Source organism: Thamnophis sirtalis, unplaced genomic scaffold (assembly GCF_051295495.1).
Source record: "Thamnophis sirtalis isolate CommonGarterSnake01/CBP01778 unplaced genomic scaffold, rThaSir2_p1.2 scaffold_7, whole genome shotgun sequence".
Lineage (NCBI taxonomy): Eukaryota > Metazoa > Chordata > Lepidosauria > Squamata > Natricidae > Thamnophis > Thamnophis sirtalis.
The window spans coordinates 17,357,218-17,371,658 of NW_028261387.1; the positions used below are offsets into that span (position 1 = coordinate 17,357,218).

The window sequence follows — 14,441 nt, forward strand, 5'->3', positions numbered from 1 at the left end:
CACATAGTTTTTAAAATCTGGAATTCTTCTGGGAGAAAATGATAAATATGTATCATTATAGATACATTCTTGATCAAGGACTATGATATTTAAGCTGAGGGTAAAATAAATTGTGCTAAATCTAGTAATACCCGGGACATTATTCCCAGATACATCCACGGCACGCTCCAATTCATGAGCCAAAATTACCACAGCAGGTAGTCCTTTCAAAACTAATAGTAAAGTCAGTAGTTTCTTTACAGAACTGCAAGCCAAGCCAATTTGTCAAGAACTGGTACTGGGCATAAGTACAAATTCCTATTGACTCTTTTGAATAGCTAATTCAAGTTTCTTTTTCTGAGAGGGAAAAAAAAAATCAACTATAGTAGCCTTAAAAGCCAAACACTTAAGAACACAGACAGACACTTGGCCAGCATCACACCATGGCTCCTTTCCACACTTCGTGAAGCTAATTGGAGACCCTAGTCTGCAAGTGTTCTGCATGCAAAATGGTTCTCAGGCCATAAACATGTGCTTCGTTTCTCCATCAGTATGGCTCCAGCATCAATTGTGAAAGCTAGAGTAAAGGAAGAAGAAGAGTGGGGGGGAGCATACTTACTGTAAGGGACACATTCATATTGGACTTCGAGGTATTTATATGTTCCAGGACAAGGATCAGGAAACACATCCGACCCAGTAACTACTATACATTGTGTTCTGTTGTTGCACCTGTAACAGGATAGAGAGAGAAAAAATCAATGGAGCAATTTTAGAATAACTTATTATTTTTATCTTCTGGTGATAATTTCTATAATCCTCCATAGTTTAATACTTGTCAGATGCAATGGATTATAATGTGCATGTTTCCCAGAAAGTGGAAAAATGTGAATATGTAATTGGTTCAATGAATGAATGTTCAATGTTCAGTGTATAATGAAATGTCAATTCACAGCAATCGTAGCTAAGAGTTTGGGTAACAACAGATAATTCCTGTCCTTTTTTCAAAAGTCCAGGTTGTTGTTTTTATTTATTTATTTATTTTTTGGATGGTGAAACATTTTGAATTCAATTTTTCTAACAATTAATGAATTTTCAGTCATTACAATTATTAACTAGCAATATTTTTTTTAGAAAGCAACATAATTTAAATAGTTATACTTATTGTTTACAGCTGGATATTTTCCAACAGTTGTGCTCGGCATTGGAGAGGCCAAAGTTTTAAAGACGGAAATACTACTGTACCCTCGATGGTATTGTGGAGATGTGACAACTACTGGGCCACCAACAATATTATTGGCAAATTCCTAAGTGGATTGAACTTAACATAAAATATTATGTTATTGTTATTATATTATGTTAAATTATAAATATTATGGTAATATAAACTAACAAATGATTTAATCTGTAAAATAAAAAGTGAATTTTAAAAAAATTAGAAAATCAGGATATTTTTTACAAAGTGTATAATATTAAAAATCATAAAAAGCAAGCATGAACATTAAAAATATATCAGATTTAATACTGGAAAAAATTACTCAAGATGTCCATCTGTAAGGCATTTCTCTGAAATGACATTTTACATTTCAAGGACATTCCAAGTCATATCCTTCCTCAACATTCATCTCTCACCCCAAATAAACCTTTACAAGAAATCAAGCTATGATCCATTTCCCATAAAATGACCATGCTAATCAGAAGCTGTTGGTTTAAAGAGGTCTGGCAGCCTGTAGACAGATACAATATAAAAGACTTGGTGTTTCGAACTGAACTTTAATTTTGAATATAAATGAAGTGATACTTGTCAAAACTTAGAATAAAACTAAGTTCAGCAAAACAACTTTCAGTGTTTCACTGTGAAGTCAAAGCAAGGAGCCAAACAAAACAGTTTGGTAACTAAAACAAAGGAAGTTTGGCTGCTCTCCTGGGTAAGTTCTGTTTGTCAGTAAACTGAAGAAAAGGCAGCCAGATCTTAAAATAATAGTCTAGCCTTTGACTCCAGCCATATATCAAACTACTGCATTACTAGCACTTCCCATACTATTGAATACCCTTGCATAAGTTGGAGACATCTATCTTATGCTGGAGACTTAGAGAGTTTCTGACATCTGCCTTCCTAAAAAACAGGTGTAAGATCAAGCCATGTTTTCAAAACAGGTGTAAGATCAAGCCATATATTTCAATTCATGTTTGCTAAATGAATATTAAAGTGAGCTTAATTGCAGCTTTTCAGAGTAACTTCAGTGTTGTTAATAAATGATAAAACAGACATCTCCCCTTCTTTTTAGTATTTAGCTTCTGAAAAGTTAGTTTTAACCTTCAAAGGAAAAGAAGTTTTTTCCCCCCAGTTTTTGGATAAAACAACCCCATGAAATCTGTTATAGATTTCAGGCTGTCATGCTGATTGTCTCATTCCTACAACAACGATAGCTGCCTGTTGGTTCAGGTCTACTACTGTAAACCAGACAATGTGTATTTAGCATTTTCCCACAATAAACTGACAGACACCCCTCATAATTTCTTTTCAAATGTGCCCATCTTAACTAGGTAGTAGGTACTCTATGGTTAACTGCTACGTTTGTATAAAATGTCTTACCCCCAAAAAGTAATACACATACATATACTATACATCTTCTTAATAAATTCAGAAGATATTTTCATAACGGTAGTTAGACTTGTAAACTAACAATGCTTTACATCCCAAGTACTGTAGACTGAAATGGCACGGCTATTCTAGCTGAAATTGGGTGCTGAATTTTGTTACTGTACTTCAAATGATCTGGATGAAAGAGACTAGGATATGGAAAGTATTCAAAGGGAATGTTCATAAAACAATTTGGGCCGTTTAAAATGCCTTTCCTTAAAGTCCAAGGGTAGCAGTGACCTCTGATACACTTGGTATGGCTGCTTAGCAATAGCAATAAGCACTTAGACTTATATACCGCTGTACCATGCTTTACAGTCATCTCTAAGCAGTTTACAGAGTCAGCATATTGCCCCCAACAATCTGAGTCCTCATTTTACCCACCTCAGAAGGATGGAAGTCTGAGTCAACTTTGAGCTGGTGAGAATTGAACTGCTGGCAGTCATTAGTATTAGCTTGCAGTACTGCATTGTAACCACTGCACCACCACAGTTTAGGAAGCATTAATGACTTTCACAGGAAGTCCTCCACTTACAACCATTTGTTTAGCGACTGTTCCAAGTTATAATGGCACTGGAAAAAAGTGACTTACAACTGGTACACTTAAAACTTGTCATAGCATCCCCCATAACCACATGATCAAAATTCAGGTGCTTGGCAATTGGCATGTGTGCGTGACAACTGCAGCATCCCAATATCATGTGATAGCCATTTGGAGCCTTCCCAGCCAGCTTCTGACAAGCAAAGTCAATGCGGGAAGCTGGACTTGCTTAATGGCCATGTGATTTACTCATCCTCAATCACTCACTTAACAACTGCTTTGTTTAACAACAGAAGCTCTATTCCCAACTATTGTGATATGCCAGGAACTATGTTTATGTATCTATGTGAATAACTTTCATGACCAGTTCCAAAATGGTGGGATAGAATAACAATACAAACTATATTCTTTTGACCTAAAGTTTAGATAATAGTAATTGAAAGTCTCTTTAAACATTGTTTCATATAATTAATAAATATCATTTTGTTTCTTAATTTCACTTAGATGAAAATACCTTCTTTTAGTTCCCCTGGCTTCCTAATTTGGAAAATTTTCCATCCCTTTGGATCTTACAACCATCTGGAGTAGGTTTTGACCATAGGAACAGGTCTCCAAAAGGGTGGGAATTGCCCTTATTTTATGGGCAAAATGGATTAGTTGTAAACCACATAGAAATTACAATATTTATATGTCTTATTCTATGACTATTATCATAAAAAAAATATTTGCCCTCTTGAGTGAAACAAACAAAATAGATATGCTATACAGTGGTTTTTAAATATGTCCCCTTAAAAAAAAGAAGAAGTGTCTAACGGGAAGAGAGAAAAAAAGTCTTACTAGGCTTCACGTTATAGTTTATCAAACCTGCATAATGTAACATGATTTGCTATAACTGCCAAAGTCACTAGGCAGATATAAATCACTGAACGATTAGGGTAAAGAAGTATATAATATCCATCAGTGGTAAGAGCTTTTCCCTCCTCTAGATAAACAGGATATAATAGGGTATCTTGTAATATTTCTATGGAACAGCTTATCCCTGGTTTTCCGGTCCTCTTTCACTTTCTCACACTTCTTAAGAACTATCTTTTTTACCAATGCACTTGGGAATATGTAAGTTTAGCCTACACCTGTGAGGAGGACTGTTAACACTCATTGATTGGTGCTTTATATAGCCAACATTTTTAATCCCATGTTCTGACCTTTTGCAAGCTGCCCACGACCTATAGAAATTTAGCTGAACAGAAGGTATGGGTAAATATAAATAAATAATTCTGGAAATCCTGCATCAGCCAAGTAAGAAAACAGTTATCTCTTACTTAGGCTGTCCACCACTGTTCTGCAATATTGTAAAATGGAACATGGGCTTTGGGAGGCTTGTAGCTCAATTTTGTCAAATTGTTGTCTTCCCAGGTCCATATTTCGAATATCGCTAGTGCTATAGCTACAGATACATAGATTGGGAATTCTTGGCACTGAAGAAATAGGGAATTGTAACGTGAACACTGCAACACCAAAGACAATCAATGTATAAAAACTGTTCCTGAATAGGAACAGAGTCTAACGGGAAGAGAGAAAAAAGTCTTACTAAGCTACGGGGGGGGGGGAGGGGGAGAGAATTAGCATCTCTACCACACTCTAAGAAAATCTGAAAGTTTCTCAAAATGTAAGAACAATCTGTACGTGAAAACAACAGCCAGGATACTTCTAACACATTTATTTTATAGATTAATGTAAGGTACATACATTTTTTTATTTTGTTTATGTGGTATTTTTAACTTTTTAAAGCATTCAGAAAAACCGGGGCTTCATTGCACTGAGAAAATTTTGAAATCAGGTTGCCATCTAATTAACAGTTTCAAATTATTGCGAAAACACAGGTCTGCTTCTTCACACAATAGCTGGAAGAAAAATGTCTAAGGCTAAAGAAAAGAAAAGAAACAAGGAGGGGAGGCTGTGTTACATCTCCACTGCTCCTGCATTTGCCACTTTTCATTTATCACTCTGGAAGTCTGTCCCATCTGTGGTTGGCTTTAAAAAATGCTCTTTGTTTCCATTCTAATTTGTTTGCCTTCTTGCTGTAATTTCAATGCGTACAATTCCCAACAAATTGCTTTTGCCCTTCTTTTGATTATCATATTCTCATTATTATACTTTACCAAGAGAAAAGTATGGAGATGAGATTCCAGGAGCAATCTATCTGGGTGAGGTGTTTTAATCAATGGTCTTGCTCTGGTGATTAAGCAGAGACTTCTGTTTTGGCAAGATAACATTAGTTTCTCCTGTCTTGCTCCAAAAGCCACTGGGAATCTTCTGCAGATCATTAGATATGCTACAATAAAGCTTTGGTACATTCCCTTTTCTTCCTTAAATTCTTCACTGTCCTATCATTTCCCATCACCATTGGAACTGCATTATTATTATCGCTCCCCTGAAACATGCACCAGAGCTATGTCTCCAGGCCATCGGATGCTATTTTTAATTGAGGCTCCCACTTCAAAAATATAAATTAAGAAAATTTCATTATCTCCTGCCAGGGGCCATTATTCACCACTGTTCTAGGGAAGATTAAAAATGAAAGATCTATAGTCTTGAACAAATACTCCAGTATGAAAATGAGGATCTGGGTGTAAACGACAAGGCTAATATACTAGGACTACCTAAAATTAAGACTGAATCTACAAACCGAGTTTGTTACAGATCACAGGGCATAGGCAAAGCTAATTCTAACGGACAGCTGAATTCTAAATTCACGATCCCTTCCAGCTGGGACTTCATACAGCTATGGTTTTAACATACCTAGAAACAAATCTGATGTAAATTGCATCAGCTTCATTTCAAAATCATGGGACTTATATCTCCGTTTTTCTCTCAATGGAGGTCAGGTTTATATGACTGAAATGTGCATCAGTAGATCTAGACCGAAACAATGCTGACCATATTCGTAATGCTATCATATACTGAACTTTCTAAAAGATTTCTTGCAAATCTAGTGTGGTTTCAGAAGTTGTTGAACATATTTTTAATATGTGGTATGTATGTGTGCAGTTTTATGCAGTTACCCTAAATATATATTATTTAACCTGACAGCAACAGATGCTAGTGTATCTCACCCTAAGTTTATTTGGGCAGATCATGCGTGGTATTTTACTCTTTCAAAGAATCGACAGAATTTGTGTAGCAGTTATTTCTGCATATTGCAGACAGAAACATCAAAACACATGTGACTCCATCTCATTTTGATTTTGACAAATCTGACTTACAAACATATAAAACTGCCATAGAATAGAAAATCTAGCCCACCTGGGACTGCTTGAGATGCTCGATGGTGGCTGGGCCTACAGATATGTAAACACACATGCTTTTGTTTATGCATACTTGTTCCCTGAAACATCATGGAGAAGTAATAGTGAAAAAATAAGGTCTGTATAAAAGCCAATAATTTTCAGTACACAAGGGGAAACACAGATGCACAGTTTTATTTAATTGTTTAATAGCTAATGATTTATTGGACATTATTAATTACTAAATAAACATAAGGAAACTAAATGTAGTGCAATTAATATAGCATAGGAGGTGTTGCATAGTAATGATCATTTGTCATAATTAATACAATAAGTAATGCTTGGGGCAGATATTTTAAAATGTAATATAAATACTAAATACGACAATCTTTTTCTGCTTTTTGTATTCTCAAAATCAATAAAGGGGAACAAATTAACTTGAAAGTAAATTGGCAATTGTCTACTGAAACACAAGCACCCTATGAATTTTCTGCAAGCAGAACCAAAAGGACATGATCCATTAAACAAAAAAAATCTTACCATGCTGCACAATTAGTGAAGTTTTAGCAAACGCGACTGAAAGCAGTGGTTCCAGGAAGAGTTACTCAAAACTATCAGAGGTACTTTGAAGGGTATACAACATGTCAAAAGATTGGGCAACAGCTGAATGACGCAATGAACAGAAGAGGTCACTCTAAAAGTGTATTTCCATTTAAGAAAGTTACTTTTTGATTCAAGTTGGATCTAATTTCAAAATATGGGCTGCAACCAAAAGTTACAACTACATTATGGAGTGTCATGTAGATGTTAGTTGCTTAGCCTCTATGAGTATAACTGGATGTAATTAGTCATTTATTTATTTCATAGCATTTGTATGGATGCCCCTCTTAAACAAGTAACTCTAAATGCCCAGCAACTAATACACAAAACATGGTAAAACTCCTACGAACAAACAATTAAAAATAACCAATGCATTGCCTAACTCATACATCTTGATTTTATTGTCTAGAGGAAAGCCAAGTCTTCACAGCCTTTTAGATTTTCCATATAGGGCAGGTACTGAATAGACTTCAAACAGAATTGCTTAGAATAATAAATCAATTTATGAATGAAAATGAAATAGATAAACTACCCTAGTATGGAAAGAGAAAAAATAATATTTCTTTTTTCTGTAAATTATGCTCTGGGTGCCATGTTCTCTTAAGCTGATGGTTATCCACAAATGTGCCTTCTTATTGGCATTCTTCTCTCTCTAATAAAGGGCGTCTTCTACCTACTTTATTGTCTTTTTAACTCCAAGCAAAGTTTTTATCATTTCAGGATTTTATACTAACTTTCTATTTATGCTTGAATAGAAACATTTAATTCAATTCATGTCAGCTGCCTAGTAATCATTTTAATTATCCGTTTAACTGTTTGTATATTACACATTTGTATGCTTTTCTTAGTTTTACGTTATACTTATTGGTTTAAAATGTTAGATACTGGTTTTCAAAATATGTTATAAGCCACTCTGGAAAACTTTTTTTTTTTTGAAGAAAGGCCTATAAATTCTTAAATAAAGAAATTAAAAACATGAAATTCTCAAGTAATGGGTAATTTCCTATGATCTAAAACAGGAACATTGAATTCCTAAATGCAAAGCTATATCTTTTCCCTGGGCCTTGTCAGAAAACTGCTTAGTTCTCCCATGTATTTCCATTCTAAATCAAAAGCTATCAGATATCTATTACTCTGAAATGTATTGCCTATTATTAATAAGTTAGGCACAATAATTCTACAGTCCTTTAAATATGTCCAATTCAGTAAGAACTGTACTGCTGATGTTTGGAGAAAAATATTGTCTGCTTACTGTAGAAATAATGAATGTGATTGCTTATTTCAAACAGTTTTCTTATATAACAAGAAGAATACCTAGTCAATCTAAGCTGATGTTCGAAAGTTAAGCAGAGTCAGATTTGGTTAGTACTTAAAGGAAAATGATCCAGTATCAATCAGGACTCAAAAACAACATTCCAATATGAAAAAATTTACAATCTCTCTATTTTTGTCAATAAAAATGATGTAGCACCAAAGGTACTTTTTCAGTTCTAGTCAGAACTGAAGACGCTTCTTGGATGAGAAGCGAAATGTCTTCCAGGAAAAACAAAAGAAAACCCACTGCCTTTTGAAAAAAGCATCTTTTGGACAACCATGACCTGGATCACTGAGAACCACCCTAGACAGAAATGATGTGGGTATCTCTATGAACTAATCCGGAGCTGTGCCTTACTGGATGGGAGATTTTATCTTAAAATATCCTAATGATTGATATAAAAAGGATAAAGAATAAATCTGGCAAGAAACAATGCATGCTACCAAACTTGTTTATAAATTACATCTTAGTAGTTAAATAAACATAAAGGGTTAAACATTTTAAAGTGTCAAGATTGTCTCCCCCCTTTTCTTGTTTTAAAGTGATTCTCTGATTACTACCCAGGATTTACAATGCTAACAATATGCAAATGTTCTTTTATATAATGTGATTTGCATATATGTTAAATAAAATTTGAAACTGCCTCTAAAACTCCTTTAATCTTTTTTAATTAGCAAAATAAGCAATTTAAAAATAGCAACAATTTGTTAATAAAAACTCTGATACGTTAGATGCCTTGATAATTCTGAGCCATTTTACAAGACCTTTGGGTCAGTTTAATGCAAATTAGGCTTGAGTCACCCAGAGTCTTATTAATCCAACCCAACTTCCTGGTTTGCAAAACTGCACATTCAACATAAAAGTGGCTTAATTTTAGGAGCAAAATAAAGAATATTTATTTGCAGAGTAGACCACTGAGACTCCCTTTATTTCAAGGGGTCATCGTGTCGAATCATAATGTAAGGACACAGTTATCACACACATATAGAGTGAATAATTGTGTATGTACTTCTTTATTTAAACATTCATAGGATGCCTAGAGTTTTGAAACTTCTCCTTGGATAATTACAATGTATTGCCATATATTGGAGCTAGTGTCAATTAGGGCCAATTACTCATGAAAATGTTTTCCCATTACAGTTTTCACATATAGAAACTATCACTCCCCATTTTGACAGAGGAAATGGGAAATCGCTATGGGATGTCCTAGTTAAGATTTAAATTAGCAAGAAACTTGTTACCGGGCATTATAAAAGATATGGAATAATAGGACATAACCTTGCAAAACCGTGGCATCCTCCCCACTACGACCTGTAAATTATCTGCAGAAATTACCTATTCTTGTGCGGTAGGTTATATTTCTCTCATTGGGGAGGGAGGGGAGACAAGAGGAGGGGGCCTTTAAATATTTAATTAGTAGCATGATATGAAGACAACCGTGCATGCCAGGCACTTCGATCCTCAGCCTATACTCCTCCTAATTATGCTCAAATTTACATCGGTCATTGCAAACCTCTGGCATTTCTAATTACTTATTCCTTAAAGACCCTTCCACGGAGAGGTATTTTTCATACTCACAGCTCTGGATTTCTCTAAATAGTTTTCTAGGCCATTAATTACTTTCTCAAGGTTTTATATTCAGCAGTCATTCAAATCTGGGATGGGGACTGTTAGTGTATTTTTTTAGTGGGAGAAACCCATTTTCAAGGGTATTCCTTCGCACACCCTGCAGTGTCTTCACTGTATTTATAAAACATTGTAGCCCATTATATATATATATATATATATATATATATATATATATATATATATATATATATATATATATATATATATATATATATATATATATATATATATATATATATATATATATATATATATATATATATATATATATATATATATATATATATATATATATATATATATATATATATATATAGTGTCACAACCCCTGGTAAGCCCCAATTATGGGAGGAAGCTAACTGCTTCCATCATCTGTCAATCGGCTCGTCACAAGAGTCCATCACGACAGAAAAAATAACACACACACACACACACACACACACACACACACACACTTATTTATTTATTTATTTATTTATTTGTTGTATTACTGGGAATCGAAGGATATGGCTAGCTGATGAGAGCTAAATAGCTTGAAATAGATCTATACTAGTCTCCCTTTATTTATTTATCAGCACAAATACAACAAATGTAACAAAAAGGCAACGGTAAAAATATTGGGTTTCTGCCTGGATGGTCTCTTGTGATGAGCCGAAGGACAGAGAATGGAAGTAGTGATCTTCCTCCCATATTTGGGCATACCGGGGGTTGTAACTCATATATATATAGTGTCACAACCCCTGGTATGCCCCAATTATGGGAGGAAGCTAATTGCTTCCATTCTCTATCCATCGGCTCGTCACAAGAGACCATCCAGACAGAAAGCCCAATATTTTACTGTTGTGTTTTATTTATCAGCACAAATACAACACACACACACACACACACACACACACAAATTTTACATACATACATATATACATACATATGCATACATATACATATACATACATACATACATACATACATACATACATACATACATACATATATATATATATATATATATATATATGAATGTCTTTTTTTTTGCTTTCCTTCTTGAACTGGTTAAATGGAAATTTGAAATCTCTTTTCATCATGCATATTTTAACTATCCATGTATGGCTTTAAAAGTATTAATGAAAACTGGGGGTTCAAAATCAAAGGAATGCCCTTGGATTTGATCTGATGATTTCCTTACCACCTTTTTTTCTCCATGTGCGTGGACAGCTTAAAGCATGCGACAGAAATGCTGCCTGCCCCCTAGGAAGGGCCTTTAATCACATCCAGTGCTGTCATTTGTTATTTAAACAGAAGTTTGTGAAGTTTGTGCTAGAAGCAGTGTGTGAGTGTTATTATTTTATTCTCTTAAGAGAGCTTGAACATCATGAAAAGAATGATTATTTATCACCAACATAGCAGTATCTCACCACAATAAATGGAAAATTTACAAAATTGGTAATGGAAAATTTGTAGTGAAAAAATTGTAAATTTTCAGGAATATTATTTTTTTTTTAAAAAAATATCTTATGTTTGAAAGAAAGCATAGCCTTTGAAAAGGGAGTACTACAAGTTCCCATCCATGATTTGCTGGAATCAGCATGATTCATTCATAAGCTACAATCCATTTTTAGTAAAGAAATTTCTGGAAACAGTGCTTTGACTCTCTCCCTCTTCAATCAAAAGCAAGTTTAGAAGTACAAGCGGCGTATGAGGCGATATACCAGCTCACCACTCTAAGCTTGTATTTAATTAAGCTGAAAATGTTCATAATCTAATCCTTTTTCAAATTGCCTTCCTCCACAAGAGGGGTCTGTGTTTGCACAATTAAAAAGGCTCACTTTAACCTGACCTAACTAATGTATTAGATGTAAATCCTTCCCTATTGAAACAAGTGCTGGGATGACAGCAGGAAAGGAATCATAAGAAAAGATGGAACTCCTTTATCATGCATATAACATTGATAGCATTCATGACAACGGAAGCCTGATCATCCTTATTTAGTTTTATAGCATGTTACCTAAATTATTCTCTAATTCAGAATACTCTGAGGGGACTTTACACTGTGTCTCAGTCTCCAAAGGAGAAAAAAAATCTAGGAACCCAGAAAGTAAGAGTTTTTGCATTTATAAGTAAAGGAATAATGCACTAATTAAGTTGATATATTTGACAGGAAGCAAACTTTCAGATCTGGAAGCATCTTTTCAACCCCAAGTTCACACACCCCTTCCCCAAGAAGGTTAACAGTTCCTCTGCAGGGTAAATGGTGACTTTTTTCAAGTTAAGAGAAAAAAAAGAACTGCATGACAAGTTATGGATCTGGAGGACATTTTTATTTATGATAAAATAAAAGCTTTGCAAAGCTCATAAAATGCCTAAAGACATGTTCAACATGATTACCCTGTTTACCTAGAAAGCAGAGCAAGAAAGAAGGTAATACAAAGGCTGAAGGATGAACTCTTAAGATAAGTTGCACTTATTAAGATGCTTTAACATATGGAGCATGCTTTTGTTTATAGTTGGATGAAACATAGCTCAACTCAATTTTCTCTGCTTGGACTATATGGAGTATAATGTTCACAATGTATTATAGCTCACAATGATGTAAAATATCTGGGCATGTCTGTTGGTCTGTCCATCCATCCATCTATCCATAGGTTGCCCTCGCTTAGTAAGTATTCATTCAGTGACTGCTCAAAATTACCACAGTACTGGACAAAGGAACTTACGAATTGTACCTGAAGTTATGGTGGTTGCAGTGATCTCCCTTAGCCACATGATCATAATCTTTCTGTTTGGCAACCTGTTGGCACTTAAAACTGCTTGGCAGGCACCTGGTGATTGCCATCTCAATCTTTCCTGCTGGCTTCCTCAAAAAGTCAATGGGAAAGCCAGCATGGAATGTTGCAAGGTGCTGCCACTTACTAAGAGTTGTTGTTTCCGGGCACTGCCTGAAAAATCTACACTGTAATCAAAGAAGAATTTTCAGCGATTTTCAGGCAGCATGGTAAGGATCACTCAGTGCCTCATGGTAGGGGAGGAGCCCTGTTGGCCCAGCACAGACTCTTTGTGTGTGTCCCAGTTTAGCTGCTGAAAATCTTTGTTGATTTGCAGTTCCTAAGTGGAGATATAGCACTTACATACAGTAAGGTAGAGCAAGGCACAAGTAAGGAGAATGGAGTGCCTCAGAGGGATGGAGGAAGCTCAGCATAGAGCATGTTCACGTGGTTTCATTCATGGCCTACAAATTCTTCTTGCCTTTCAGAGAATTTTCAACTATTGAGTGGAGAAACATTCATGCACAGCTTGCACCATATCTCCCAGGGTCTCCCCCATCCTATGACCCGTACCTGGGATAACCACTTACAAGATTGCTTAATGACTGCAAGCAGGAATGCCTAGATTGTGCTTGTTAAGTGAAGTAGTCACTTGGGGACATAGTTAATGACTATTTTGTTCAATAACTGAGATTCTGGTGCCAAGTGTGGTCCTTAAGCAAGGATTGCCTCATCCATCCATCAATCACAATAGACACACATAAATTGCTCATACATAATTTTTAGTTACCACAGATATCTTCAGGCCTTCCTCAAAAATCCAAAAAGGTGAGATGAGGACACAAACTCTGTGCCTCCTTTCCCCAATCCTGATCTTCCCTAGCATCTGAAGATTTCATTTTACCTGAGAATGTATTATTGAGCAACAGGATACCGTTGTGGAAATATGGCACTACATTCAGCCAAATGCAGTCAAACTTTCTCTAACAATTGGAGGCTAGTTCTTCATCAATTCTATACTTATACTAACAAATGCCTAAAGACATTTACTGGAACTCCCAAGAATAGCTTTATGGAGAACAATAGATCTCTTCCTGTATTATTCAATGTATAGGGAAGCCAAGGGATTAAATTCTAGGGGGGGTGGGGGACACACCTTTGGCATTGTCCCAATGTACTTCCATTTCCTTGCTTTCATTCTTAGCTTCTATGTGTTGAAGGAGTTTGGAGAGACATCTTTCTGTATTAGTAGGCAATCTTTCAATTGTACTGTCTATTAAACTGGCATGTGGGTTAATGTATCCATTGTGTATAAAGTGGGAATGCAAAAATCTGCTCCTATGAAATCATTTTAAAAGGGAAACAGGAACTTCAAGAAAATAACAGATTTGTACAATAATGCAGCATCACTACAATGCTATCACAGAAAATTGAAATGGGGAGCTTGCAATTATTTTTTTTTAAATACCCAATTCATATTTCAGTAGCAAGGTAAAACTATTACTCTGAATAAAGCATTTACTCTACATTACTCTTAAACCACATTAGCTTCATAGCATTAACTTGCTTTATGGGTTCAGTTGATCATGACCTATAAAATGTTAAGCAGAACTGCTTTAAATATCCACTAACACCATGCACGGGACTGAGAGCACAAGGCAGTGTTTTATGAAGTGGGGAAAAAGTGTCCCCT

General features: G+C 35.2%; 1 protein-coding gene across 31 annotated transcripts in view; it reads right to left on the bottom strand.

The window, feature by feature from the left end:
• Positions 1-14,441, bottom strand: part of ADGRL2 (adhesion G protein-coupled receptor L2) — a 220,753-nt gene that overhangs the window by 86,369 nt on the left and 119,943 nt on the right. For all 31 annotated transcript variants that reach the window (XM_087719398.1, XM_087719396.1, XM_087719393.1 and 28 more), the window contains exon 4: positions 599-708. In XM_087719398.1, coding sequence (XP_087575524.1) covers positions 599-708 — 110 coding nt within the window. The remainder of the gene's footprint in view (positions 1-598; positions 709-14,441) is intronic.